Raw genomic sequence first — 25972 nt, forward strand, 5'->3', positions numbered from 1 at the left:
TATGGGGGATAATTTTCCTCCCCAGAAGGCAGTGATTGGCATTAATTACCTAACAGGTGCTAACAGTGATGAGTCTCATAATTAACCATTTTAGTTCATTTGGGAAGACATGAATATGAGCCTGGGGTTGCAGAAGTGCTTCTGTGTGTGTGTGTGTGTGTGTGTGTAGTTGAAAAACAGAAATATAAAGATATAGGTTTAGGTCCGTTTTGCACTGTCTTGTGTTAATATGGAGTGACTCATTTTTGTCTAAATGGGGATTTTCCTACCTGAGAAGAATATATTTCTCATCGGTCTGCAGACACTTCAACTATTTATGATGGAGGGTGAAGACTGGAGAACTACACTGTGTTGTTTTCCGAGAGCACAGTTGTCTGCTCAAGGACTCTGGAAGAAGTAGAAAGTCGGCCTTTTCATGCAACTGTCGTGTCTGGGGATCGTCTGTAAACAAAAACAAATGTCTTTCAGAATTCACCACGGTCCAAAGTGACATCCACAAATATCTTAACATCCAAAATCTGAAGCTGATGTCTTATTTGGCTGTTGACGAGGGTGTAATGAAGTGTAAAGGTGTGCACTGTCATTTGGGATTTTACCCTTAAAGAACAATGGTATAGCTGCTGGAGCTTCAGAATCCCTATTGTTGAGCATTTTGAAGAAAATCACGACATTAACTACTACAAAACTAAACGTGGAGAATACCTTTGTTTTGTCTATTTGTTGCATTTGCAGAATTCATGTCATGTCCCCTTTATTTTTCTAACTTCCTGTATCAAACATCACAGGCAGCGACCCATTTGAACGTGGCAGCAGACTCTCCGACAACTGTGCCACTCTCAAAACCATTAAGATTATTCATTTGCCCTTTCCCAACGTTCAACTGCAGTTAGTGATTCAATTTTAACACCAAGTGGTGCACAGAATGCTGGTCTTCCACACACACACACACACTCACTGGTTTCCATGACTTCTGAGGACTTACATTCATTTCCTGGTGACTTACTCTAACCTTAACCATAATAACTACTGGCGGTCAATCCTAAACTTAACCTCAGCCTAACTCTTAAACAAGTCTTCACCTTCAAATGTAGTAATCTACGTGACGGGGACTCATAATGTGAACAGATGTAGGTCCCCACAACATGAGGAATACCAGATGTACACACACACACACACACACACACAGTCACAGGACATATTACTTGTAGAATGCCGAGATGATTCCAAATAAATTGTGTGGCCAACTGTTTGCCCCCTCTGTGCTTCTCACTCAGGGCTCTGGGTTAGTTTGCAGGGCTGCTGGCAGCGTGGGCAATGCCCCAGCAGGATGGTGATGGTGGGGGGGGGCCATATGGGGATTTCCTGTTGACCCACTTCTGGCGCACAGAAGCCTCGTCTTGCCCGCCCGCCCGGCCTCGCCTGCTCTGCGGCGCTTGTCGGGCGTCTTTGTCTGCTCGCACTGGTTCCCTCACACTCGCTGTTGCCAAGACACAGAGCACTGTGGAGGAGCCGACACTTACACTGCCACTCTGCAGGACCATTGCCTTGCACGGACCGTCACATGAATGCTATCCAAGCAAACATTCAACAGATTCGACAGGGTACAGCGCGAGCGCGAGGCGAAAGCACATGGAAAAAACAAAGGTGTTCGCGCCGAGGCCGAGAACCGCGCAGCCGCAAAGAACGCGTCGCTCTTTGTGGACTCCGTGCAGTCACGGTCTCTTTCACAGTGACACGTAGGCATCAGTCACACAGTGACGCACACTCACAAACTGTACGCTCCCTGCCAGTGTTATTGTGTTCTCCTGCTTACCAAAGAAACGTGGCAGCCACTCTTTTCTTCAGTAACCTACTTTTCCTCCCTCCGCTGTCCTTTTCCTCTCTCTCTAAGGGAAGTCTTGCCGTCAAATAAGTGCTGTATTTAATTGATATCACTAATAATAGAACGTCAGAGCGGCGTCTTTGTGGACGAAACAAAGCGAGACAGGCCGATAAATACTGAGGACGCTTTTAAACAAGGAAAGGAGCAAGGGATTGAGTGAGCGGAGGAGGAGGTGCGGAGTTAAAGAGAAGACAAATAAACAGGCATGGATAAGAGGAGTGTGTTGTTGACACCGTGTGCTGATATAAGACGGGCACATGGAAGAAGACACAAGCCCGTCTATCTGGACCCTGTCTCACCTAATGACGCAACACTAAAGCACACAATCACATCCATCCATCGTCTACCGCTTTATCCTCCACGTGAGGGTCGAGGGGCTGCTGGTGCCAATCCCAACAAGCACTCATTCGCACACTCACACCTTTGGGCAACTTGGAGTGTCTAATTAACCTCTGCATGTTTTTGGACCGCGGGACAAAACCGAGAGCCAGGAGAAAACATGCAAACTCCCTGCAGGAACGGTCCAATCACATAAAAATGTAAGCAAAGTTGTACTTTCACAGCTCAGTGAGGAGCACACAGTAACACACAGCCCAGAAGTGATCACAGCCATGGCAAACCTCAAGTCACATAAATCCTCAGAGGGAACAAACAGAAGGCAAAAGCATAACTTTTAGCTAAAGCGAGAGAGCGGCATGAGGCAGATTATGGACCTCACAGATGGGGTGACACGCAGGATGCAGGGCTTTAAGGCTGCCTCGCTTTGACTCCGTCCTCCTGTTGTTGTTGTTGTTGTTGTGTTTGCTTGTGGTTTTTTAGGAAAAAAGGGGGTCTGAAATGTTGCTGTAGAGGAAGCAAACAGAACAAATTACGCCTGTAGATGATGATAAAGCATCATGATATCGCGCCGCTGTTCTTCGAGCCAACCCGAGAAAGTCAATAAAAGGAGGTTATTTGCGCTGAAGCTCAGACACAATGAACCCCTACAAGCGCCATCTTTTTCCTCTTTCATCACCAAATAAACAGAAGCAGGTTAATGGGAGTATATATGTGTGTGTGTGTGTGTGGATTAGTGTGTTCTGATGCCGCGTGAACATCATGCAGTTTACTGCTTGTATTTAACTTTTTTAATTTCATGCATGTTTCATGCTGCTGCACATTGTATTTGCCTAAGGTTTTTTAACCCTGAGTGTGACACACCCATGGTAATGGTTGCTGTGGGAATAATACACAACGCCTTATATGGACATCCTGGAGTGTGTGTTTATAGGTCACATATTCAGGCTTTACAAAATGCGTTTTTTCTTCTAATGTGTTGATGAGTCAAAGTTATGATTCATTTTATATCTATTTGTTTTTAAGTAGTGATATAATTAAGTAGCAATAATTGTGCAGAAGTCACAAAATAGGCCTTTCTCGTTTATTTTGTATATAAAAATGAGCCAAGCAAACTTTGAACTGCAATTCAGTTTGAGTATTCACGTGTGTTTATATTGTTGATGAAAATTAAAATGTCTTTTTAATCAGATTGTCTAGGTTGTGAGAAAAAAAGGATATAAGCCACTGTATACTGTACATGGAAAAAAGCAGACTAAATGCTCTGTGTTCAAAGGGTTAAATTTCAAACTTCTGTTCTTTTAATATTTCTATCACATATTTTAGTAAATTGTAAAAATACTAATACATAGAAATACATTTAAAACTGGTATTTAACAGTTTTAAATGCCGAAAATGTACTATAGTATATGATCAGGTGATCATTTTCATAATGTAGTGAGTTTCATTTGGAAGGAAGACATTTTTTGCACTTAAGGTGCTGAGTGTTACTTTTTTTCAAGGCTGTATGCCTCAAGTTTGGGACACAGGCTTTTAAGTTGAAAGTTTTAAACTTTTATGCCTTAGCCAAGGTGAGAGAAAAAAAAACGACATCAGGGTTAATGTTTCAAACCTTGGACGGCTCCCTCCAGAGCCGTAGATTACACAACTCTTCTCACAGACCAGCTTCTTGTGACAAGTGAAGTGAAACGTAAAAATCGATGGGGTGCCCTCTATGCTCCGATTCAAGGATACCGACTATAGTTTATATCAGACTCTTAACTCATTGTAGAGTTTATTTTTAACTCACTATCACATTACATTCCACCAGTTTAAATCATGTTCAGTATGTGGTGTTTTTTTTTTACCTCTGTCATCATAAATACTATAACTACCTGACAGGCTTTGACAAGCAGCTGTTGGAAACCAGTGCTCCGCCTGTCTCTCCGCTGTTCTGCTGCTGTATCTGGGTCAGCATCTCTGACATGTTGTCAGAGGTGTAAGACCCCCGCGGAGACACACATCATTATCGTCACAATCTCCCACCGCCTCCCCTCCTTCGCTATCTGTCTGTCTCTGTCTGTGTCTCTTTTTTTTTCCCCCCTGTACAACAGCGTGTTGCCCTCAGCTGATTGAGCAGGAGTTCCACTGCTGACTCATAAATCTAAAACAGGGGGTGAAGCAACATGGCCCAGTAAGTCAAGGTGGCTGCGCAGTGATATTATCCTGCCAGTCAAGAAGCTCAGGGAGACTCTGAGGTACATTTACATGACAACCTGTGTCAGCCTGACTAAAACCAGACTTTTAAAACACGTGTAAACATGTTAGTAGGACTAAAGCTTTGCTAAATCGAATTTCTCTAAAACAGATTAACACACTCTCTCTTTTTTGCTCCCCTTTAATTAACTTTTATATTCCGAGTTCTGAAATTGTCTCGTCTCAAGAGATCTTGTATCTCAATGGGACCATCCATCCATCCATCCATCTTCTACCGCTTTCTCCTCCACATGAGGGTCGCGGGGGGGAGTTACGGTCAATTTAGAGTGTCCAATTTACCTAATCCCCATATTACATGTTTTTGGACTGGGGGGAAGAATCCAGAGAACCCAGAGAAAATACACACACACAGGGAGAACATGCAACCTCCATGCAGAAAGACCCTTGTTCTGACTGGGTCGCATACCCTCAAACCCTCAAGCTCAAACACAGAAATAGTAGAAGAAAATACACAGAAGAACGAGACAACAGTGACTGATGAGGAGACAGATCCAAGCTCCGTCAGCTATATAAATACAGTACAACCCATAATAATAAGCTATCACCACATAGGCAATTAATTGATTTCCCTCGTGTGCAATTGAACGGCATAGAAGCTGTAGCTGTTGTGAGTCAAATAAAGTCTTGAAGCAAAAAGACTTGTGGTGGAGAAGAAAGAAAAAGTTAGAAGAGGACAAACATAAAAGAAACTAACTTTTATTCTTGGGCTCTTTTACTGGCAAAAAAAACAACCCAAAAAAACACAAACAATCCGACAGTGGCTTGAACACTTTGTCTCTATAATCTTTTGTCTCTTTCACAGTAAAAACAATAGCCTCAGATTTTTTTATAGATGCTCTATTTTCCTAAGTGGTGCCTCTTCATCATGATGAGTAAAGACACCTCTTTGTCAGTCATGTTGCTTTAGTGGAGCAGGTATTTATTTCTCTGTTTTCACTCTGCGCTTGTGTCGGTCTCGCTCTCTGACTGATGAAGTCTGTCACAGGGAGGAACACCCAGGTTGTAGCTACCAGAAATGACTGCCCAGAGGACTTATGAGATACAATCATGAGGCAGAAACCTGAATACTGCTATTTTGAAATACCAAAGACAGAGAATTACTTTCGAAAATCATCCGGGGGATTTCAGGCGTATGTGAGGAAAATGTCAAGCCCAGAGACAGTTCTGTCTTCATCTGTTAATGCGACACCTAACCACAGACCTGTTTTTGTGTTTGAGATTTAGCAGTGCAACTGTTGAATCCCTGATCCACTGTATATTTTATAATCAATCAAATCAGTTAATCATTAATCAATCACGTATAGCACTTTTCACACACACATCATTACATTCAAAAAACACATTCAGTGTGCGCTTTCAAGGGCTGGAAGAGAATGATTAAAAGCTAAAAACCAAGTGGCAACCAGTCCATAACAACCTGAACTCCTTTTAAAAGCCTCAAGATTCACAATTTGACCTCACACCGTCTTTTTAGCCCTAACCTCACCAACACTTGTTCCTAGCTGAGTTGAAAAATACTGCTGCGCTAAGAACGTACCTATGGGTGACATTCAAGGGCGGACCAAAATGCCCCATAGATACGATTCAATTGGAGGACTCGTTAGTGGGAAGTCAGCTCAATTTCAGAACTCTGTTTGCAACCAGTGGAGTCGCCCTCTGGTGGCTTTTCAACATATTCTTCGATTAAATTCAATTTCATTTGTATAGCGCCAAATCACAACATACATTATCTCGAGGCGCTGGACATAGCGTGACAGAAACCTTTAGCACTAGGCATCAGTGGAGAGAGAAAACAAACTCCCTATTAACAGGAAGAAATCTCTGACAGAACCAGACCCAAAATGTGCCTAGACAGGTTGCGGTGAAAGGGAAAATGTGACACAGGAGAGCTGGAGGACAGAAAGGGGGGAGAGAAAGGGAAAGAGGGAGGCGACTTATAGAAAGTTGTACTCTTACATCCTGATTGACCTCACCTGGCAAACGAGAAGAATACGTCTCTCGCACCCCTTTACAAACATGGAAACACTAGAGGCAGTTGCTGAAGGATATAAAGGATTGATTTGAATTTATTGAGAGAAGTGGGCGTCAACCTGACGTGACAGCATCATTAAATCCAATGTCTATGTCCATGGCATTCACTTACAGCCTGATATCCACTGAATGAGATTGACATATTTTACATGTGGGAAAATGGAAGCATGTGTTGAGGTATGTGGTCGAAACAAAGCTGGTGATAATTATCTGAACGTTACACCTGAGTCACCAACACGGCCTGGTGTTCTCCCATAACAATATCCGTCAACAGGACTTGAGGTTTTCGAAGCATCCCATAGTCGTGCCTTGTTATCTCGAGGTGTTGCTTTGCATTTGTGTTTGTTTCAAATGTCCTTCATGTGTGAGTTGTTTCCATCCACCCATGCAGCTTGGATGCCCCAAGGTAGATTCTTTTTTTCATTTAAATATGCGTGTGAAGTCGGCTGCGATGACACATCGCCGCGCCGTCACAATTGGGTGCCCCCATCTGCCACGGTTTAGTATTGGATAGAGATAAGAATCTAAGAAATCTGTCCTTGTGCTCAAGGAAATTAAAGTTTAGGAGAAGAGTTTCATAGAGGAGTCATGGCTATTATGTATTGTTATATGATTGTATTATTTTCTTTTAAATCTGTCACAGTTTACTTTTAAAAATAGGCCTAAACCTCCTGTATACTGAGCCTTAAGGTCTTTAAAGATCAGACTGATATCTTAGCATTGATTCAGCGACTTGCTTTAACAATGTCCCGCGAGACGCAAGTCAATGCATTGTCCTGTGAGAAGACAATGCGAGAGGAGGACAGTGGTCGCATCCTGCAGGAAATGCTCCAACCTGAATAGAAGGAGGAATAAAAAAAAAGAATAAGGCACAATAGAAATCAATAGCTCTTCAAAATGAGGAAGGTATGACGGAAGGCTGTAATCATAAAAGGGTGCAGCGGAAGTCATTGTCCTTTCAAAGGCTCAGGGAGGAACAATTAAGGGTAGATAAGCGATTCCTTCTGCTATCATCTCCCGTCACAATTTCCCCTGACACACTTTTCAATAATACGGTTTCTCTGCATCGCACTGCTATCTGTTTAATGGTCAGCCCTCGTGAGACTTACTCGGAGATATGTGATCAGTTCTGGAACAGAGTTGGCTGCACCCATTCCTCCGCGTCTCTTGGGAGTTTCGCAAACGCTCCTCTCTGCCCCGCGTCCTCCTCATGAGCTCTCTCGCTATCTTTTCCCCCCCCGAAATGGGAGTGTAGTGATGCGTTAATGAGTGCAGACAAAGCTGGCAGCATATGGCGATGATAATGAGATGAACAATATTTGGAAAACGAGGCCGTGTATAAGACTGAGGAGCTGACACGTCGCTTTTGGAGCAGACAGATAGTGAATCCCGTACAGCTGCCTCATGGCTAAAGCTACGTAGGATAAATTATTCATGGCCGCGCGAGTCCAAGTCCTTGCTGTTTCGGGGGGCCAATAAGTGAACGCCGCTGCCAGTGATATGTCCTTAGATTAATGCTTTGACACACTGGGATTTTCTAAATTCCCCGATCCCATTTGGAGTCAAATGGACGCTAAAGCATGACATGTATTGGGACATGGGTGACTGACAGCTCGTACTGTCTAATTGATACATGGTTGCAGGTGTAGGTGGATGTGCAGAAGACACGCTTTGAGTCACGTCCGCCCCCTGCTCGTCCAAATATGGCTGAAATCTCTGGTTCCAAACCAGCAACGTGGCGCTGGCGAAAAACATGCTAATGAGGTTTCGAAGCAGCACAACGGGCGGAACATTTCCATAGCACCAAAACAAGCAGGACACATGATCATGATGGTGGCATGATACAGCGTTTCTGAGATACTAGACTATTTCTTTTATGATATATCATGTAGGGCTGCAACGCTGTCCAACAACAGGCCGAAACTCTCTGGTGACAAAGACGCTGATTCTCCTGCAACAGTGCGAGTGAAATTACCGTAATAACCACACGTTGGCTTTGACTTGCGACATCTCAGCTTTCGAACACAGTTGGAATATTCCCGATAGCACAAACCGCTGCGTAATCACGGTCACGCAAAGTGTCGTCTGTGTTGAAGGGTTCAGTAAAAATTTCAAATGATTTAAGTTACGTCCTCCCGGGACGACTGCACTGCAGCCCTCGGGTCCAGGAAGTCACGGTTGGGATTCACTGATCTAAACGCAGTGAACTTTTGAAGCAACCTCTGAACTCTGAGAGCTGTTTGCTTGACTCTCGTGAAGCTGGCGCTCCCTTAAGGTGTAAGCATCGCTGTCAAATAAGTTCCTAACTGTCAGCTTTTTGGCCTTTCACTTCAAAGATGCCACCCACTGACTCTAGCGCCTGCAGGTAGCAAGACCCATGGAGCTTCAGACATCTGTTCTTTTCTCACTCTCCGTCTCTCTCTCTCTCTCTCTGTCTTGCAGGGAAACTTTCTTGTTTACGTGTTGTAAGTACTGTATGTGATGCTACACCTTGGCCTGTACTGTACATCTGACTCTCTTTGATTGAGCTCGCGTTTGAACTCATTCACCACACCGAGAGGGATTTTATACTCCGCTCCTGCTGAGAGTCCCACGAGCCTGATGGGTGCAATGACCCCTCCTCGCTGCACTCGCTGTCATCCGTCCTGCAGGAGAGTGATATGGACCGAGAGGATGAGGCCGGGGCAGATACGCTGTAAACAATCGGGACGGGGGGGGAAAAATAGATGCCCTCCCGCCTCACGCATAAACTGCTTATACCATCTTTCGGTGTGACTAAATATGCATATGTAGAAAAACAGAGAAGGCTACTCCTACTCACACACACAGTGTGTCTGCGAGTCAGGAACGTTTACAGCTACAGAATAAATACCAAAAACCCCTAATTTGTGCATCCTCGGATTCATTTCTTTTAATGTATTTATTTAAAGTGTGCATGTTTACATTAGGTTTACCATCGGCTTCTGTGTCAATTCCCAACATCATCATCATCATCATCACAAAAACCCGCCTTTGTACCAAACCAGAGTGGCTCTTTCAATAAAATATGAATGCCTCTTTCTTGACAGCGCCTGGACAAAGCGGTGACCTTAAACAAGCGCAGAGGAGGCGAGCCGACACGTGAAGGATAAGTGGAGAGAGATGAAGAGACAGACCGACGGAGCAGCAGGCAACATAACATAGGTTGCATAACAATGACTTTTTTCAGTACAGTGCAGCCGGCCTGCCTGGCTGTTGATATGTGGGCGCGGGTGACTGCAGGACAATGCGAACTTGCCGTGTGCTGCAGAGCAATTTTCGACACGAGAGAATACTGTTGCCATGACAAGAGAGAGGAAGCGAAGCGAGATGGAGAGCGGTTGAGTAATGACAGAGAGGCAGTTTTGCAGCTGAGGGGAAGACGAAGACGACGGAGAAGACGAAGGGGTTTATCCGTTTGCAGAGTGAGAAGAAAGCGGGAGTAATAGATGAGTCAGCTGCTTACCATTTATTTTCAGTGCTGAATCAAACAAACAGTGAAATTACACTGTAAAGCCAGTAGCAATGGAGCCGCGCCAAGAACGAGATAGAAGCACTCCTACATACATGTGCTCTGGCTTTCTATTGATGTCTCCGTCTCTCTCTTTATGCTGCTTCATTCTCTCCTGCGTGCACACAGATATACGGAACACATCAAGGAACACATTTTCACTGGGTTGTCTACCCTATTTCCCTTTTTCTTTTTTTTAGTGTCTAGAAGAAGAGAATATTATTCTTGTGTGCAACATGAAAAAAGGCACAGACACCAGTTCTACCCCGGGAGGATACCCTCGCGGCTCCATGCTGGATGTCTGGCTTCACACAAGGGAGACTGTGCAGCTTTGAAATCGCTTAGTGTTCGGTGCTGATCTGTGTGAATCTGACTCTGCAGCGTTCGTGGAGTGCACACTCACGCCGTGTGCCGCTGACGCCACCGATGACTGTCTGTTACCTGGTGGTCACAAGCTCATCGCGCACGCGGTGTCTCATCAGCGCAGTCACACTTACTGTAACCCTGACGTTCCGACGCCTTTGTGCTGCAGTCTGAATTAATGTCAGCGTCTCTGTCTTTAATCTTGAGAACAAGGTTCCCTGAAAGCAGAAAGTTTTTTTAGATTTTAGGTTTCTGGTTCACAGATGTCACAGGGGTGTCAAACTCAAACGACCCGAGGGCCAATGAGCGTCTAATCGGGTCAAGAGGGGGCGGGGTCTAGAGAAAATAAAGTGGGAAAGCACAAGCAGGTGGACAATATTTCACAATATTCCATCATGATGTCACAATAAAGACATTCATGATGATATTTCACCGAATTTCAAATCAATCGATGTGAGTAATTCTTTGAAAATACCATTTGAAAAATGGTATTCAGGCAGCTGCAGCGTGTACGTTCATACAAATAAACAAATGTGACATTCAAATCATTGTCAAACTAGTTTAATATTTTGGTCAGCAGCGATGTCCATCATGTCGAGGAGACAAGTCTCTAATTAAAGCTGTAGACGCTGCTCTCCAGTGGGGAAAAGTACAGAAAAACATTTCTCTGAAGCGACGTCTAAAACATGATATGACAACCAGCGTTAAACACAGATTGATTCTTTTATTAAAAGTTACAAACATCATAATAAATATTATGATACATTTATATGCAAATAGATCTTTGTTATTCCAACTTATCACTTTGTTTAAGCTTCTTTGTCGGTTTGTTTTTTTCTGCATTAACCTCCTAGAATTCCTGCCACCACATTCACAAACCTGGTGCGCTTCACTGCTGAACGGGCAGCTTCGCGAGGAAAGTGTAGACTGGACAAACGTTTCTTTTTTTTTTTTTTTACCCTGCCGCAGCAACACAGTCTCACAGTCAGTGAAATGAATGGAGACGTCTGCATATTTAGCCACTTTAGCCACTTAAGCCCTTTTAAAGGTTTACATTCCCTTGCAGGATTCCATCTGCACCCAACACTGAATATTTCCAGTAGCATCAAGACCATCGTTTTTTTTTTTTTATTCCGACATTCTGAAGACTGCGGATATGTGGACGCCGTGATATGGAGCGGCAGTGTCAATGTCCGTCCGTCCATTTTCTACCGCTTTATCAAATCTCAGCTGACATGTAGGGGACACATATGGAGACAAATGACCGTTCACTCTCACAACTATGGTCATTTTAAAATGTCCAATTTACCTAATCCCCATATTGCATGTTTTTGTACCGGAGAACATGCAAACTCCATGCAGAAAGGACTTTCTTTAAAGAGAGTCACTGAGAAAGTCACTGCAATCAATGAATCGTTGGCAAAACAGACGATTCAGCCGCTGATTAGTTCTCGTCGTTAGAACTGCTGCTCTGTGTGTGACCAGTAAAAAGTGAAGTTATGGAGGGAACTCCATAAACGGTCTGTCCATTGGTCTGTCATAAACACAGACCATCTGTCAGACCTCCACGGGGTTTTAAAATACATCTGGCAACAAAACATGTCTTTCCACTCCTCTGCCATGGGGGCCAACCTTTCAATTCTTTATTACGAACATAAACATTTTTTGTGTGTACAACACAATATCTTCTGTACATGCTTCCGGTGTGAAGGGACTTGTAGGTTTTGTCTCACACAACTCCCCACCTCTCTGCAAATCATGTCTGCAACTTTTCACAATTGCACCCATTCTCCAATAGGGGGTGGTATACCGTCATCGTGCAATGCAATTAGAGCAAATGTCCATATTTTAATTAACAGATCAAGGCGCTCTAAAGTAAACAGTCCCTGCCAGTTTCACTTGCCGGGTGTTGTACTTCATTTATCCTCATGGGGGCGCTGCTCAAATGAATGAGGGGAAACTTGTGTAGCAGTTGACCTGGCTGAAGAAGAGGGAGTTTACGGCGGGTTAGTGTGCAGAAAACTATGCACTTTGTTCTCTGTGTTGTGAATAAATAGAGAAATGCGGCACTTTTAACTGTTCACTTTCTTCAGTGAGACAGATATCGCGATGTATCGTGAAATGATTGTCTCGCAATATATCCCGCATCGCGATATTATCGCGGACCATGTATCGCGCATCGTATCATGTTTCAGGAAGGTACAGATGGATGGACAGCAACTGGTGGCAGCTGTCAGTCATCCTGATAAATGTATGGTATGGTGATGTCACTCTGGGTGTTACAGTGTGTGTGTGTGAGAGAGAGATTCTTTACATCATGTCAATCACTGTCAATAGAAAGATGCTTGGAATAATTTAGATTCATTATTTTTCCAATATCTCCAGCACAGGCATGAACACAGAACCATATATATTGTTCTCTTTATTCCAAAAAAGGTCATACTAACCACTTCACGTCATGGATTCATGTATTCACTGCACACCTATTCATGTCAAAAGGCCCCCCGACACCTGCAGTGCTTTGATGGTATATTGAATTTTACAACATTGTGCTCCTCAAACCAAAATGCGAAGCTGGTGACCTCATCTCTGACTCTTTTGGCTTCTTATGAAAGATCAGCACTCTGATGTTCAACCATGAATGGAGTGAATTATACTTGAGAGATGATGAGATGATGAGATTCTAACAGCATAATGACTCCGCGCCCTCAGCTCTGATTCCTTCTTATTCTAACCCCCTCCCTGCTTGACCCCGACCCCATCACTCAGCCTCAATTTCAATTTACTTCAAGTCATGTTGTGTTTGGGGAGGAGAACAGTGAAGAAGGTCCTGGAGTCTGTGATGAAGTTCAGTGGAAGGTGTTTATTTGAAACTAGAACAGAGACAGACAGGTTCCCTGTCTTGATCTTCAGTGTCTTCAGGAGCAGGAAAACACAAACTCTCTCTCTCTCTGGAATAATCTGCATAATCTATGTCTTTGCGTAACCAGACTACTGGTATAGCAATGGCTCTATGCTGCATAATAAATAATATTTCATTAAAGACGGGACGATGCCACTTCTTTCTGTGTCGGATACCGATATCACAAAGTCTCTATACCGATAACGATATCAGTCCGATACAGTCATGACATTTTACAGTCCGCGCATAGTCAAGCGAGATCTGTCCAGTATCGGACCAATACCGATACTGACCGATACTGACCGATACTGATTCCCAGCCTTATATTTAAAAATGCTAGAATTTTTATTAGAATTATAAGAATTTCCCTCACATACTGCACAAGTTAAATAATGAGAGGGTGCACGTTCTCGTCATAGTGGTGAAGTATCTGATTTACAGACAGAGATGAGTCTACATTTCTTATTTATCCAAACACTGCTGAAGTTGCTACTGCACACACCGGTGCCCTTGTTAAGGTCCCTTTTGAAGGCTGCAGCTCAACCCATGAGACCGTTAATCCGACTAACAGACAGACAGACAGACAGACAGACGTTCCTTGCATTTATAGAGATCATTTCTGGTTTCCTACTCTGGATTTGGACTCTGGATCACACGTCTTTTCCTTTTCACCAAACACCACAGAACATTTCATCAGGTTGTTGAATCTCGTCTGTTCTTCATTCTCCTGTACGGACGACGACCTCACGCTGTTTCTGTCTTTTCTTTTTTTTTTGTCTCCACTCTTTTTCTCCTCTTTTCTACCTCGTCAGTCATGTGTGAGAATGTGTGTGTGTGTGTGTGTGTGTGTGTGGTTTGAATCAGTGCCAGGGCTAAGTGATTAATTAGTAACGACACAACTTGCTTTACCTTGAGTGAGGTGAACTGCGGGAGGTTTAGGGCCTTTGAACGCACCTTGTGGCCTGACGAGATGAAAATCAATATTTTTTCAGTTCCAAACTCACAACTATTGTCTTCTTGGCTGTGGCGCAACAACAAAACACCATCTGCAAAAACCCCACAAGGGCTAAAGGAGAATAGAGTTTGTATTTGAAGGACTTGTTGAGACTTCATTTTTGTGCTTTCTTACAAATGCTGCCAAGCTCGCTCTGTCCTCACTTCTTTTTCTGCCAGAACATTTCTTTTTTTTTTCAAACGATCGTCATTCTTCAACAATCCGTATACCTCTTCCTCTTTCACATTTCAAGTGGCAGTACTGGGGCTTTTAAGTGAACGTTTTCACTTAGCAAGGATACCTTTGTTCCCAGTAACGGGGGGAAATATGCATTTTTCCTGGAGAGAACAATGCCGGAGAGAGAGTGTCCTCTGAATTCACACGCGTGTTTCTAGCACTCAGCTGTGCTTTAAAGTCAGACGGCGCAGTTGAGTTCCCCCGCTGTGCTCGTACAACTCTGCTGCCACGCTTGTGCGTGTAGTTTATTTTCGTGTTATCCCGTCATCACGTTTGTGCATCATGCAGAAGAGGAGGTACAGTGTCAAGCAACCGATGTGTGGAAAAGGATGATCCACCAATTTATCCGTCGTGGCCGGGGTTGAGGAGGCTACTTTTGAAGGTGCTCGGATGTGATTGCTAATTACAATCATTACTAATTGCTAATTACGATCATTACCCATGAAAATACAATTAAGATGTTTTGCTTTAAAAAAAAAAAATCCATCTGGTTGGTGTTGATTTTTCCCTGTTTTTTCCTCTAGTTCTAGAGAAGTTATTTAAGTTATTTTCAGTATCATTCGTTTTCATGTAGGGAATGCAGACAAAATACTGATCAATGTTAAGAGTTACTCACATTTTGAGGTGGGACAGGTCTAGAAACAGATATGATGGTATACGAGTAAATGTTATATTTTGTAAATACAATGAAAATACGATGTAGAACACTGGAACTGAATCCACTCAAGTCAAACTGCAGAACGACTGACATGACTATTTTTTATTGTTTTTATTCGTCATGTCTACAGTTGGATTGGATGCATGCATGCACGGTGAAATCACAGTCAAAGTCACATGCGATGTTCAGCAGATGCAGCTAATCAGTCTGCATTCTATGTGTCTGGGTTTAGTCCAAACGTGTATTGGGGAGCCTGGCGTACAATAAGCTGCAGCTGTAAAGTGGTGGCAAGAGTTCAGAATGGAAGTGAGACAAGTTAAATGATGCTCGTGTGTGTGTGTGTGGACACGTTTTCTTTTTTTTTTGAATGACAGACGAGATGTTCCCGTTTGGTTAACTTGATTATAACCTGGTCCTTTACATGTGTCCTTGTCCACAGAGGGCGGTCAGATCAACAACAATGTGGGCGCGGGCTCAAACATGGGCCAGCAGCACCCGTACCCTGCTCTCAGCCAGCTGGCTCACGTCTATGAGCAGCAACAGCCACAGCAACAGCAGCAGCATCATCATCATCAGCAGCAGCAACAGCAGCAGCAGCAGCATCATCATCATCATCAGCAGCAGCAGCAGCAGCAGCATCATCAGCAGCAGCTTCAGCTTCAGCAACAGCAGCAGCTTCAAAATAGGGATCTTAATAAGTACGCCTCTCTGAAGGCTGTGGGTGAGTATCTGTCAAGCCTCTAAGTATCTTAACATTTTCAGAGGTTTTTGGATGAAAAGGAACAAACACAGTGTTCTTGACTATGTGACTGCTTTTTAAAATCCAGGAAATTATACATTTGTTTTTTTTACCACTTGTTCCTTGGCTCTAGTATTTATTATTTATAGTTTGTTTGAAAGGGACAGCGCATGTTAATGAACGTTTCAAGAACGTAAACACGCCAGATTATAGCCAAAGGCGAGTTTCCATCTGTTGTACCCAAAGATAGTTAAGTTAACGGAGGCAAAGACAAAATAAAAAAAACACAGTACACCCATGTTCTGCTCATTTACTGTTCATTAGTGCAGTGATCACCTCGAGTGGAGACTTGTGTAGACCTTTGTGGATTAATATTATGTTTGTGATTGTGACAGTGGCAGGAAAGGGTGAATGGATGACCTTTGGGACGTCGGGTGTTTGCAGAACCGCTGTCGCAGTAATGCCGGATTCACACGTGAACGTGTGAATGTATGAATGTGGGCGGGTCTGAAGTTTGATGCTGTAGGTAGTTTTTCGCGGATTATCAGAGCTATAAAAACATTGGTAACTTTGTCTGTTTGAGCTGTTTAACCAGGCACTGGATTGTAAAAATAAATAGCGTTGTGTTATTGATCTCAGGCATTTGACAGCGTGGATCACACACTTTTGATTAATACACAACTTCAGATTGGCATCTGAAACCAAGCTCCCACTTACAGGTAGCTTAAAGGTGTGCCACAGGGCTCAGTCTTAGGACCCATTTTATTCTCCATTTACAAAAATAAGCTGTGCGACAACCTGTCAAACGCCGCGTACCATTTTTATTCCGATTACGCGGTTACTCTACTGCTGTAGTTCAGTCTCGTCTGTGGGCACAAAACCAAATTCATGGTATTTTCACATGACAGAAAAAACTCATAACATACTTAATAACATAATAACAAGGCAAAAATGTATAGATTTTGATTTTTGGAGCAGTGAAAGAAGCCATGACTCGAGTTGTCCATAAGAAATTGACTGCCTTTGCTGTGTAGTAAACGTAGTGAGGTGTGGATGGGCCACAAACTGTATATTTCTGGAGTTTCTTGTGTTGTGTGCAATCTTCTACAGCTCACAAATATCCCCTTTATACAGACGCTATTTTGTATTTCTTCCACACTCTCATTCATAACAACAAAAAAAAAAATCACTCAATTATAAATGTGGGTCAGAAAAGACAACAACAGATCATCCCCACCCTCTCCCCCAGCAAAAGGAACTTTCTCCCACCCTCCGTCCTGAATAATTTATTTGCAGTCCCTGAAGGTTTTCTGATCCAGACAGCGAGGACAGCAGTGGATTTCTCACTGGTTTCCAGATACGACGCCGCTGAGCTCCAGCAGTTACACGGGCTGATCTGACAGGTGTTATTGATCACCAAACGGGGCCTCGTGTAAAACAGACACAGCCTGCTTATCAAGCTGTTTGGCAGCTTGATGCATGCCGCCACATCCGCTGAGGTCATTTGCCTGTGCAGCTGCTCCGGCTTCACCTCACCGTGCTCATATGTTATTGGCAGTGGCATCACTATTTCATAACCTGAATTAATGCGAGACTGACTTGTGAATTTTTCAGTGTGTGTGTGTGGCTTGTTTATGCTAGGCAGGTGTAGCGCCGTGCTCCTCACTCGCTTCAGGACTCGATATTACCTAGTAACGGTGAGATAAGCAGCAGCAAATTGCTATTTGTCCGCATTTGTGCTCTTTACCAGACGAGAGATCAGCCGTAGCTTGTGTTGCGCGCCAAAGAGTGGAAATTAAAACATTTTATTTGCCTGAGACGACGAACGTAGGTGTAAACGTACACAGCACTGCTGCACATGGAGCCGCCTCGCTCGTCTATAGACTCGCCGCAGTAATAGACTGTGCTTGTTTATGCCGAGTACTGCTTTGTGCCCACGAAAGCAGGGAGATGTTGTGTAATTGCAGGAGACATTTATATAACTGCGCCGGCAAAAATTGAAAACAGATGGAAGTGGATGAATAGTAAGTGACAAGTGGCCGCATCATTCATGAGCCCAAAGGGAACCAAAACAGTGATTAACGCTGTCATCCTGAACCCGGACGTCTTCATTGTTTGGTGGTGTATTTTTAACATTTTCCTGACAATTACTTTGTCCACACATAGATCTCAGAGACGGATGGATATTATTTCCAGCAGAACTACACCCGTGTTTGATTCCGGAAAATTGTTCAGCTTTGTAAAATGTCAGCGGAAGACGCCTCGACTTCGCTCTCTCGGGACGTTCGAGTGAAAATATATTCTTTTCTCAGCTCAACATCTTTAGCAAAGAGTAAATGAATCCATGATTTGCACAGATGTTAATTTTTCTCCACTGACAGGAGCTTGAATAGATCTGAATGTTTGAGGCGCGGTCTCCACTGTTTTCTCAACTGGAAAAGCAAACTAATGTTGTTCTTTCATCTAACACGGGTGATGGGGGTGTTCTTACATAATTATTAGTTTTTTTTGATTATTAAAATGAACAGAGACACACAGCTCTCTCTGCAAGTCCAAGAGCGTTCACTGTGTACGTTGTATGGACATGAATGAACATAAAAAGTCTAAAATGCTGATATATGCGTTAATCTTAAATCCACTTTTTATATGCAAACATGACAATGAAGCACATCTGGAATGAGTTTTTTGACTAAATTGAGTCCAAGTGTAGAAAGTGTCGTCAAACCCTGTCGCACATGTCTGTCAATATTCCCTCTTTCGTCCCACTTCAGCTCCTTTTGAGGACACTTCTGCGTCTTCATACCTGAATTGGCCCTCGTCTTCTCCTCTCCACCTCTCCTGGACAATTTCCCCCTCCTCCAATTGGCTCTTGTGATCTTGCCGTTTTCTCTGCTTCATTATTTTCCTCCCACAGTCCCTCCCTCTCCACTGCTCTCCCATCGCCACCTGCCTCATTTCCTCTCACCTTTTCTCCTGCACCCGATCATCACTTTATATCCTTCACTCATATATTCACCTTTGCCATCACCTCACCTTTTTCTTTTTGCCTTAGAATTGCAGGGGCACTAATCTTGCTCTGCCTGAAAAGGGGCTCATATTTGATTCCATTTCTGTAATTGAAGGAAATGGAATCCCCCCGCGCGCTTACACTTAACTGACAGATTTCCATTCCACAAGTGGTATTCAAAGAGGCACCTATGAAATGATTGGAAACCTGGTCTTAGATAGACATCACATAAGCCGGGATTCCAGGAGGCAAACTGCCATTACTGTGGGTCCAATGGTAGGATTGTCACTCATAAGCTGTGAAAACGATGTTGTGGGGGGTTGAGGCGACAAAGAGAGAGGGCAGACAGAGTGAGGACAAGGAATAAAAGACAGCAAACAACCAAAATGCCAGCGGTGTCTCTTTTGAAGTCACCTTTTTTGTGAGCTCTGTTAATCTTGAGCAACATAAATGACTTTGCCTTTCTTTTCTTCCCTTCTGCTACATCGTCTGGCCTTTTCACCGGCCGTTGACCCCAAGAGAAATAGCACCAAGTCTAAGATCAACACCATTTTCTCAAGTGCCTTTTTTTCCCCCTTTTTCTTTAATTGCCTCTGCCACTTTCCCAATGGTCTACTGTCCAGCAGATAAGCCACACTTCTGTCAATCAATAGCCATCTCCACTGTCCCCCCTGTGCATCCATATAAGGTCACTTTATCGAATTCCAACTCTGGCCAAAGCAAAAACCAACTAATAATGGTCCCTGGATGCAAACCTGTAACTCAGCCTTAGAGAACAAATGACCAATTATAGTCCACATCCATTACTATCTGTTCTACAACCCCAAAGGGAGGAACTTCTTGTTCCAATAGGCCTGGTAAAAGTTAGTTTTTTTGTTGAAGATCAACAAAGATCCAGTGTACCAATTGGAGGACGAGTTATTGTGGGTTTACACTCAATCCTGTTGCACATCTCAATAAAATGGATTTCACACTGCACATGTCTGAGTAGTTGATAAGTTGAAAAGTTGATAAAAACTTTTCTGGTAGCAGTTCTGTCTTCTGGTGGACTGATGTTATATTCCTGTTTAGGTTTCAGTCATTATCACCCCATCCTGGTCTATTATTGGCTAGACCCGTCAATGCCAGCCACTTAGACGGACTAGTTGGACTAGATTAGTCTAGTTTGACTAAATATCCAGTCTGGAAATCCAGAGTCACAGTCTGCAACGTGAATAGGATGCGTCTAAATGTCCAATTATTTGCATTTTTTGATTGAGATGACAACTGAGCTGTGGATATGGGCATGAATACTAGTAGTAGTAGTAGTAGTAGTAGATAACTATTATCCCCGCAGGGCAGCTGGGTTTGCAGCACAATCGCAATCACGAGGTACTTTGAATGACTATGTTTGTGTCATCTATGTGTTGTCCTGTAACAGACAACACAAGGTATGTTCTTCATAATCTTCCTATTTGTTTTTGGTCAAAAGAGAGGGACAGAAATGATGTCGAGATGGTAGAAGTTTGAATGAAGAGGCCAGTGGGTGTGTGTGTGTAGTCACAGATAATGTTTGTCTTTGCCTTGTAGCCATACTTGGTAGAGTAATCCCAAGTAGCTTACTGGCAGTTGTGACTATCTTTCTGACTGTCTTTTTTCCTGTGCCTCAGTGGCATTACCAAACCAGCAGATGACACAGTTGGTTAAAACATTTTAGGACTTACATAAAAACAACAAACCCGTGTATTTACACCCTTCAGACAGTGTCAAAACAACCCCCAAATTCAGTCTAATTCTACCTTTAGCCAATGTTGTTCCAAAAATCACCTTCACCAACACATTTCCAAGACTTCCAGACCCTTATGTTTCGTCATATGCAGGAGACTTAACACTCAAGTTCATGAAAGGGTCAAAAATAAAGTATTGCTGATATGTTACTAATATGATATGGTTTGTACAGTAAACTGGTTATAACCGGAAACAAACAGGCCTTAATAGTGTAGTGTGAAAGCCATCAATCCATTTAATATGTATGGAGCTGATTCAAAGTAGACCAAAGTCGTCCAATAACCCAAGAGACCGACATTGTCATTGACATTCGTGGAGGCTGCTGTGGAGGCTAAAATGTCACCTTCCCCTGCATTTTACTACACAGCTCAAAGAGTTTGCACCTTCATCTCCAGACGTCCATTTGAGTGCCACAAATGGCAATAGTTCAAACACTTTTCCTGACACTTTTGTGAGCTGCCACATATAGAGCAAGATCAGATTACATCTCACATGTGGCAGCATCGGACTTCCATTTCACTACCGGGGAATAAAAACCAAAGACTTCACATTCACAATGTGACAAAAGGCTCACGAGTACAAATTTTACTTCATCGCAAGACGAAAAAAACAAAACAAACTTGACTGAAACCCAGAATAATGAATGTTTTTCGTGAACCTGGCTAATTAGTGAATCTTCTCAGGAATAAATCAGGTCTTTAATAAGGCAAAAAGAACTGTATTGACAGCTTTAAACGCTCTTAAAATAGTTAGCCCTGCATTACCTTGTTAGTAGACAACCATTGACTTACTTAAAAGCAGTTCTTGATTTGATTTTTTCTTTCCATGATCCATAATATGTGTGAGTGTCAGTGGGGTGCTGGCCTTTCTCAGGCAGAGGCATGCAGAGCCCATACTGCGTAACAGCAGTGTTTTCTATTTCCACTCACGTACACCACTGGATGTGTGCACTGTTGAGCTGACTGCCGCCGGATTGATTCACCTGTCGCCTGAGCAAGTTTGATCCCCAGGGGCGGTCTAGCTGCATCTCGGCGGGTGAGACACTGCTCCCGCCTCCACCCACTGCCTCCCCCCCTTTCACTCACCCCTCGCTTCTCTTCCTGTTATCAGAGTGACAAAGTGGATTTAAAGTTACTGTGGCGAGGCAAATTCACTGATTACATTAAGTGTCCCCTGTGTGACATTTAGGATGGGTTTGTTGTTGTAAATTGAATAAACTACCCCGTATGTATGTTTGTATATGTGTATGATAGCATTAGAATACAAAATATTTAGTTTCCGTTTCCTTAACATAAGCGTTTAATATTTACTATGGCAAGGGTTGTCAATTATGATTTAAGGAGGTCTGGACAGCAGCATCATCCACGCCTCTATGCAATGAAGGCACTGCCTGTGATTGGCTGACTTACTGGCCAAGAGCTCGGTTCCGGCTCTGGGTCCGGACAGGACAGTCTGGATCCAGGCCCGGACTGCAGTCCACCTATTACTACTATATTCTGCACCACCATGTTTTCACCAATGGCGCCGAAATGCCCTGGTACACTCCCGCGTCAGGGTCCTGTAGTATCTGACTTCACCATCAGGTGGCGGTACAAGTCTGGACGCAGGGAGAAGAGAGCAATGCTACAGCTCCCTCGGACAAGTCTGGTTCGAGCATCTCACAGCTGAAAGGTCCGTCGGGCAGGGGAGTCGGGTGGAGGCTCGGGTGACTATCCTTGGCGACTACTTCTGTTGTCAAAATGTTTTTTTCTGCTTGGTGAGTGGGGCTTAATACTCCACCATTGGTGGAAATTTAGTTTGCACCGGCATTGGGTCCATGTGCGCTGTGTGCGGAAGTATATGGGTGGGTGAAAGAACCCTCCATCCTGCGGTCTCACCATTCGATGTCACCAATTCTAACACAGGACCTTTACGGTTGTACGGGGGACTGCACCCACAAACACACCCAGGTTTAGAGCAGATATGGGAACATGCTTGGACTAGCTCATAGAGAAAAATGTGTAGTATCTGGGCGGCATGTTTGGTGGTATGTCCCTCACACCAAGGGTCTTCTCCACAATGTCAGGTTTCCTTTCACAGTCCAAAGACAAGCAGGTTGGGGTTAGGTAAATTGGAAATTTCAAATCCCAGGTGTAAATGTGATTGGGATCATTTTTTCTGGCGTGCGTTGGCACATTCTTTCCTCGACATTCTTGTCTCTTTGTCATAGCAAATAAATGCCCACTGCACTGGAGGAAGGATGAGACGAGGTGGAAGAGACATTGTGGGTTCCCTCTCCTTTGATTTCACTCCTCTGGTGGCCTCTGTGTGCAGTCGTTTTACAACCTGCTTTGTCAGTTTGATGAGGGAAGGCTGACTAACAAAGATAAAGTATATGGGGATTGTTATATGACCTTTTCAGACTGTGGGTGTAAAGGATGAAATGTTTTCTGTCCAAACTTCTCCCCGTGTGCGTGCGTGTGTGTGCACCATGTTTTGGAGCTGATCTGCAAACTGCTGAAAGTCTTATTTTATGAGTCACTCTCTAAACTGTTTTATTTTCTCTCAGTTCCCCTGTAGCACAAACAGAGGGAATGAGAATACTGTCGTTTTATAAAAAAAACAAAAAGCCTGAAAAGTGCAAACAGGCAAATTGAAGAAAACTATTTTAATAATTACAATTTCAGCTGTGCTCCTTCATGTCCACCTAACACATCCATTACCTCTCTCTCCCTTTTCTGTCAGCTGCCAAGTATAACGGTGAACTCTACACCAAGCGTCGCCTGATGGTGGAGCTGCCAACAAAGGGCGGACTTCCTCTCCAACCGATGGGCAACTCCAGACCCTCGATGGGCACCATGTCGTCGATGACTACTGCGATGACTTCCAACCCAATGGCTTCAAATCACATGGCCTCCAATCACATGAACCACACCATCACCCAGATGACGTCAATGACTCCAATGACCTCCATGACACCCATGACATCCCTCACTCCAATGACCACCATGACCCCTATGACTTCACTGGGTCCATTGACTCCAGAACCAGTGGCCACCTATGTCACAGAGATGCCCAGCATCTCCTCCGTTTCAACCCTTCCAACAGAGCGGCACATAGCAGGTGGAGGAGGGGGACTTAAGCCTAACGGCCAGAAACCCAAAGTCGGCTATGGCAACATCACCCACAGCTCTCACATCTCTCACCCTCACGCTCACAGTCATAGTAGCAAGCCACCAGGACTTGGGGCCACCTCCCTGGCACACATGGCAGGGACCATGCCAGGAGGCACATCCTTGGGTATCTCCAGGGCTGCTGAAACCTCCATTGGCTCAGCCACAATGGGCCGCCCACTGGCATACAGTTCCAACACAATTGCGACTGGGCACGGGATGGGACTGGGGCTGAAGGGCTGGGATGGGACTGAGACAGTGGGTCGGAGGAAGACCTACGGGCACAAGAGGCCTCAGTGTACCGTGCTGGAGCCAAACCAGCTCCACAGCACCAGGGGTCAAAGCCACAGCCAACACTTCCTCCCCACACAGCCCTACTTTGTGACCAACAGCAAGACAGAGGTGACTGTGTGAGAACGAGAAAGAGAGAGGGGGGAGAGAGAGCGAGAGGAAGACAGGGAGGGAAAAAGGATGCATGTGAAGTGGTGGCACAACCTGTGGTGTTCAAAAAGGTACAGATCCTTGTGTGTATTTGTGTGAAGAAAGTGAAGCTTGTTGGTGTCGTGCTGAATGTGGTGGGACAGAGACACTGCGTCCTCATTTCACAACCGCAGAGTTCACATCAAATCACTGAACGGACCTTTGTTGTCGAGAGGATGGTTTGACCGCAACAAAGAGCAACCGCTAGAGCAGGGATTTCTGCGCGATATTAGGTTGTTGTCTCACGGATAATATCGACTCTGTAATGACACAATATCTGAGCGTTACGGACGCTGAAATGGGAACCTGCTGGTAATAAAACGATTGGCTTATACTGTACGAACCAAACCTGAGAAGCAATATAGAGGATCAAGTGTGAAGCACCGAAGCATCTTGGGGGGAAAGAAGAAACACAACAGGTTCGCCCGCAAACCTCATCTGCCCGACAAAGCATCGGCCGGCTTGAAAGGAATACCATTCCCTCATAATTCAGACCAGAGATCTACTGAGACAGACACACGCAGACACACATGCGGGGCTTTGTACTGTGGCTATTCAGAAGCGCCCTCATAAGCTCTGCAGCTGAAGGTCGCCCTTTTTTTTTTTCCCACAAGGCTGCGGCACACAGAATGGACGCTGTCGCTCTGGCATTGTTCTGTTCTGATCTCGTCTGTGTGGTGACAGCTGGCCGAGAGGAGGGATAAGGAGGCAGCGAGGCGGCATCTGGATGCTGCCGCTGCTCGCAGAGGCTCAAACACCAACACACACACACACACATGCAGATTTATATGTATACTGTAGCAACACAATGTCAACTGAACAACTGTATGGTGGTAGCACTTTACAGTACAGTAACAATATGGGAATAATAGTTTGTATTATGGTAATCTTATATCTATAATCACCAAATCAAAGCTTGTTGATGCTGAGAAAATTCTACTTTATAATATAGTAATTATCAGTTTTTTGAAGGTACTACACTCATGGTAGACTATAATTAGCATTGTAAACGCCAATATTATCTCCTTTAGGGCTGAAAGAAATCGCTCAATTAATCGATTATTAATCGGTCACTAAATCAACTATTTTGACAATCAAATTGGTTTAAGTGTTTTTAAGGAATTGAAACAAGTTTTCTGATTTTCCAGCTTCTTAAATGAATATTTTCTGGTTTCTTTGCTCCATAATAACAAAGAAATCATGTTTTTGTTTTTTGGACAAAAGACATTTGAGAACATCGTCCTTCCTAGGTTTGAGAATTACCGATCAACATAGTAGTTGCAGCTCTAATTTCCTTATTAACCCTTAGAACACAGAGGCTATAAGAATGTGCAATATAGAGTTTCTTATATCCTTTTTTCAGAACAACCTATAGGTAATCTGATGACAGGATTTATATAAACACACCTGAGCAAAATATACTCACATTTTATAAAAATCTGATTCAATTTGTGAAATTTGGAAGTGCGTCAGAATTCGAAGTTGGCTTGGCTCGTTTTATACTACTAAACACATAAGAAGACAAAAAAACACATTTTAGAAAGCCTGAAGATGTGACCTATAAACTATTTTTGAATTGTGTATTATCCCCACTGCAATTTACCAAGGGTTACCGCACTATTTCCATAGACCATGTTGT

General features: G+C 43.7%; 1 protein-coding gene across 1 annotated transcript in view; it reads left to right on the plus strand.

The window, feature by feature from the left end:
* shisa9a (shisa family member 9a) overlaps positions 1-25428 on the plus strand; it is a 40730-nt gene extending 15302 nt beyond the window's left edge. The window contains exons 3-5 of the mRNA XM_044013362.1: positions 15628-15745; positions 15875-15909; positions 23426-25428. Of these exons, the coding sequence (XP_043869297.1) occupies positions 15628-15745; positions 15875-15909; positions 23426-24267 (995 nt within the window). The 3' untranslated portion in view covers positions 24268-25428. The remainder of the gene's footprint in view (positions 1-15627; positions 15746-15874; positions 15910-23425) is intronic.
* The last annotated feature ends 544 nt before the right edge of the window (positions 25429-25972 follow it).

Source organism: Solea senegalensis, linkage group LG18 (assembly GCF_019176455.1).
Source record: "Solea senegalensis isolate Sse05_10M linkage group LG18, IFAPA_SoseM_1, whole genome shotgun sequence".
NCBI classification, from domain to species: Eukaryota; Metazoa; Chordata; class Actinopteri; order Pleuronectiformes; family Soleidae; genus Solea; species Solea senegalensis.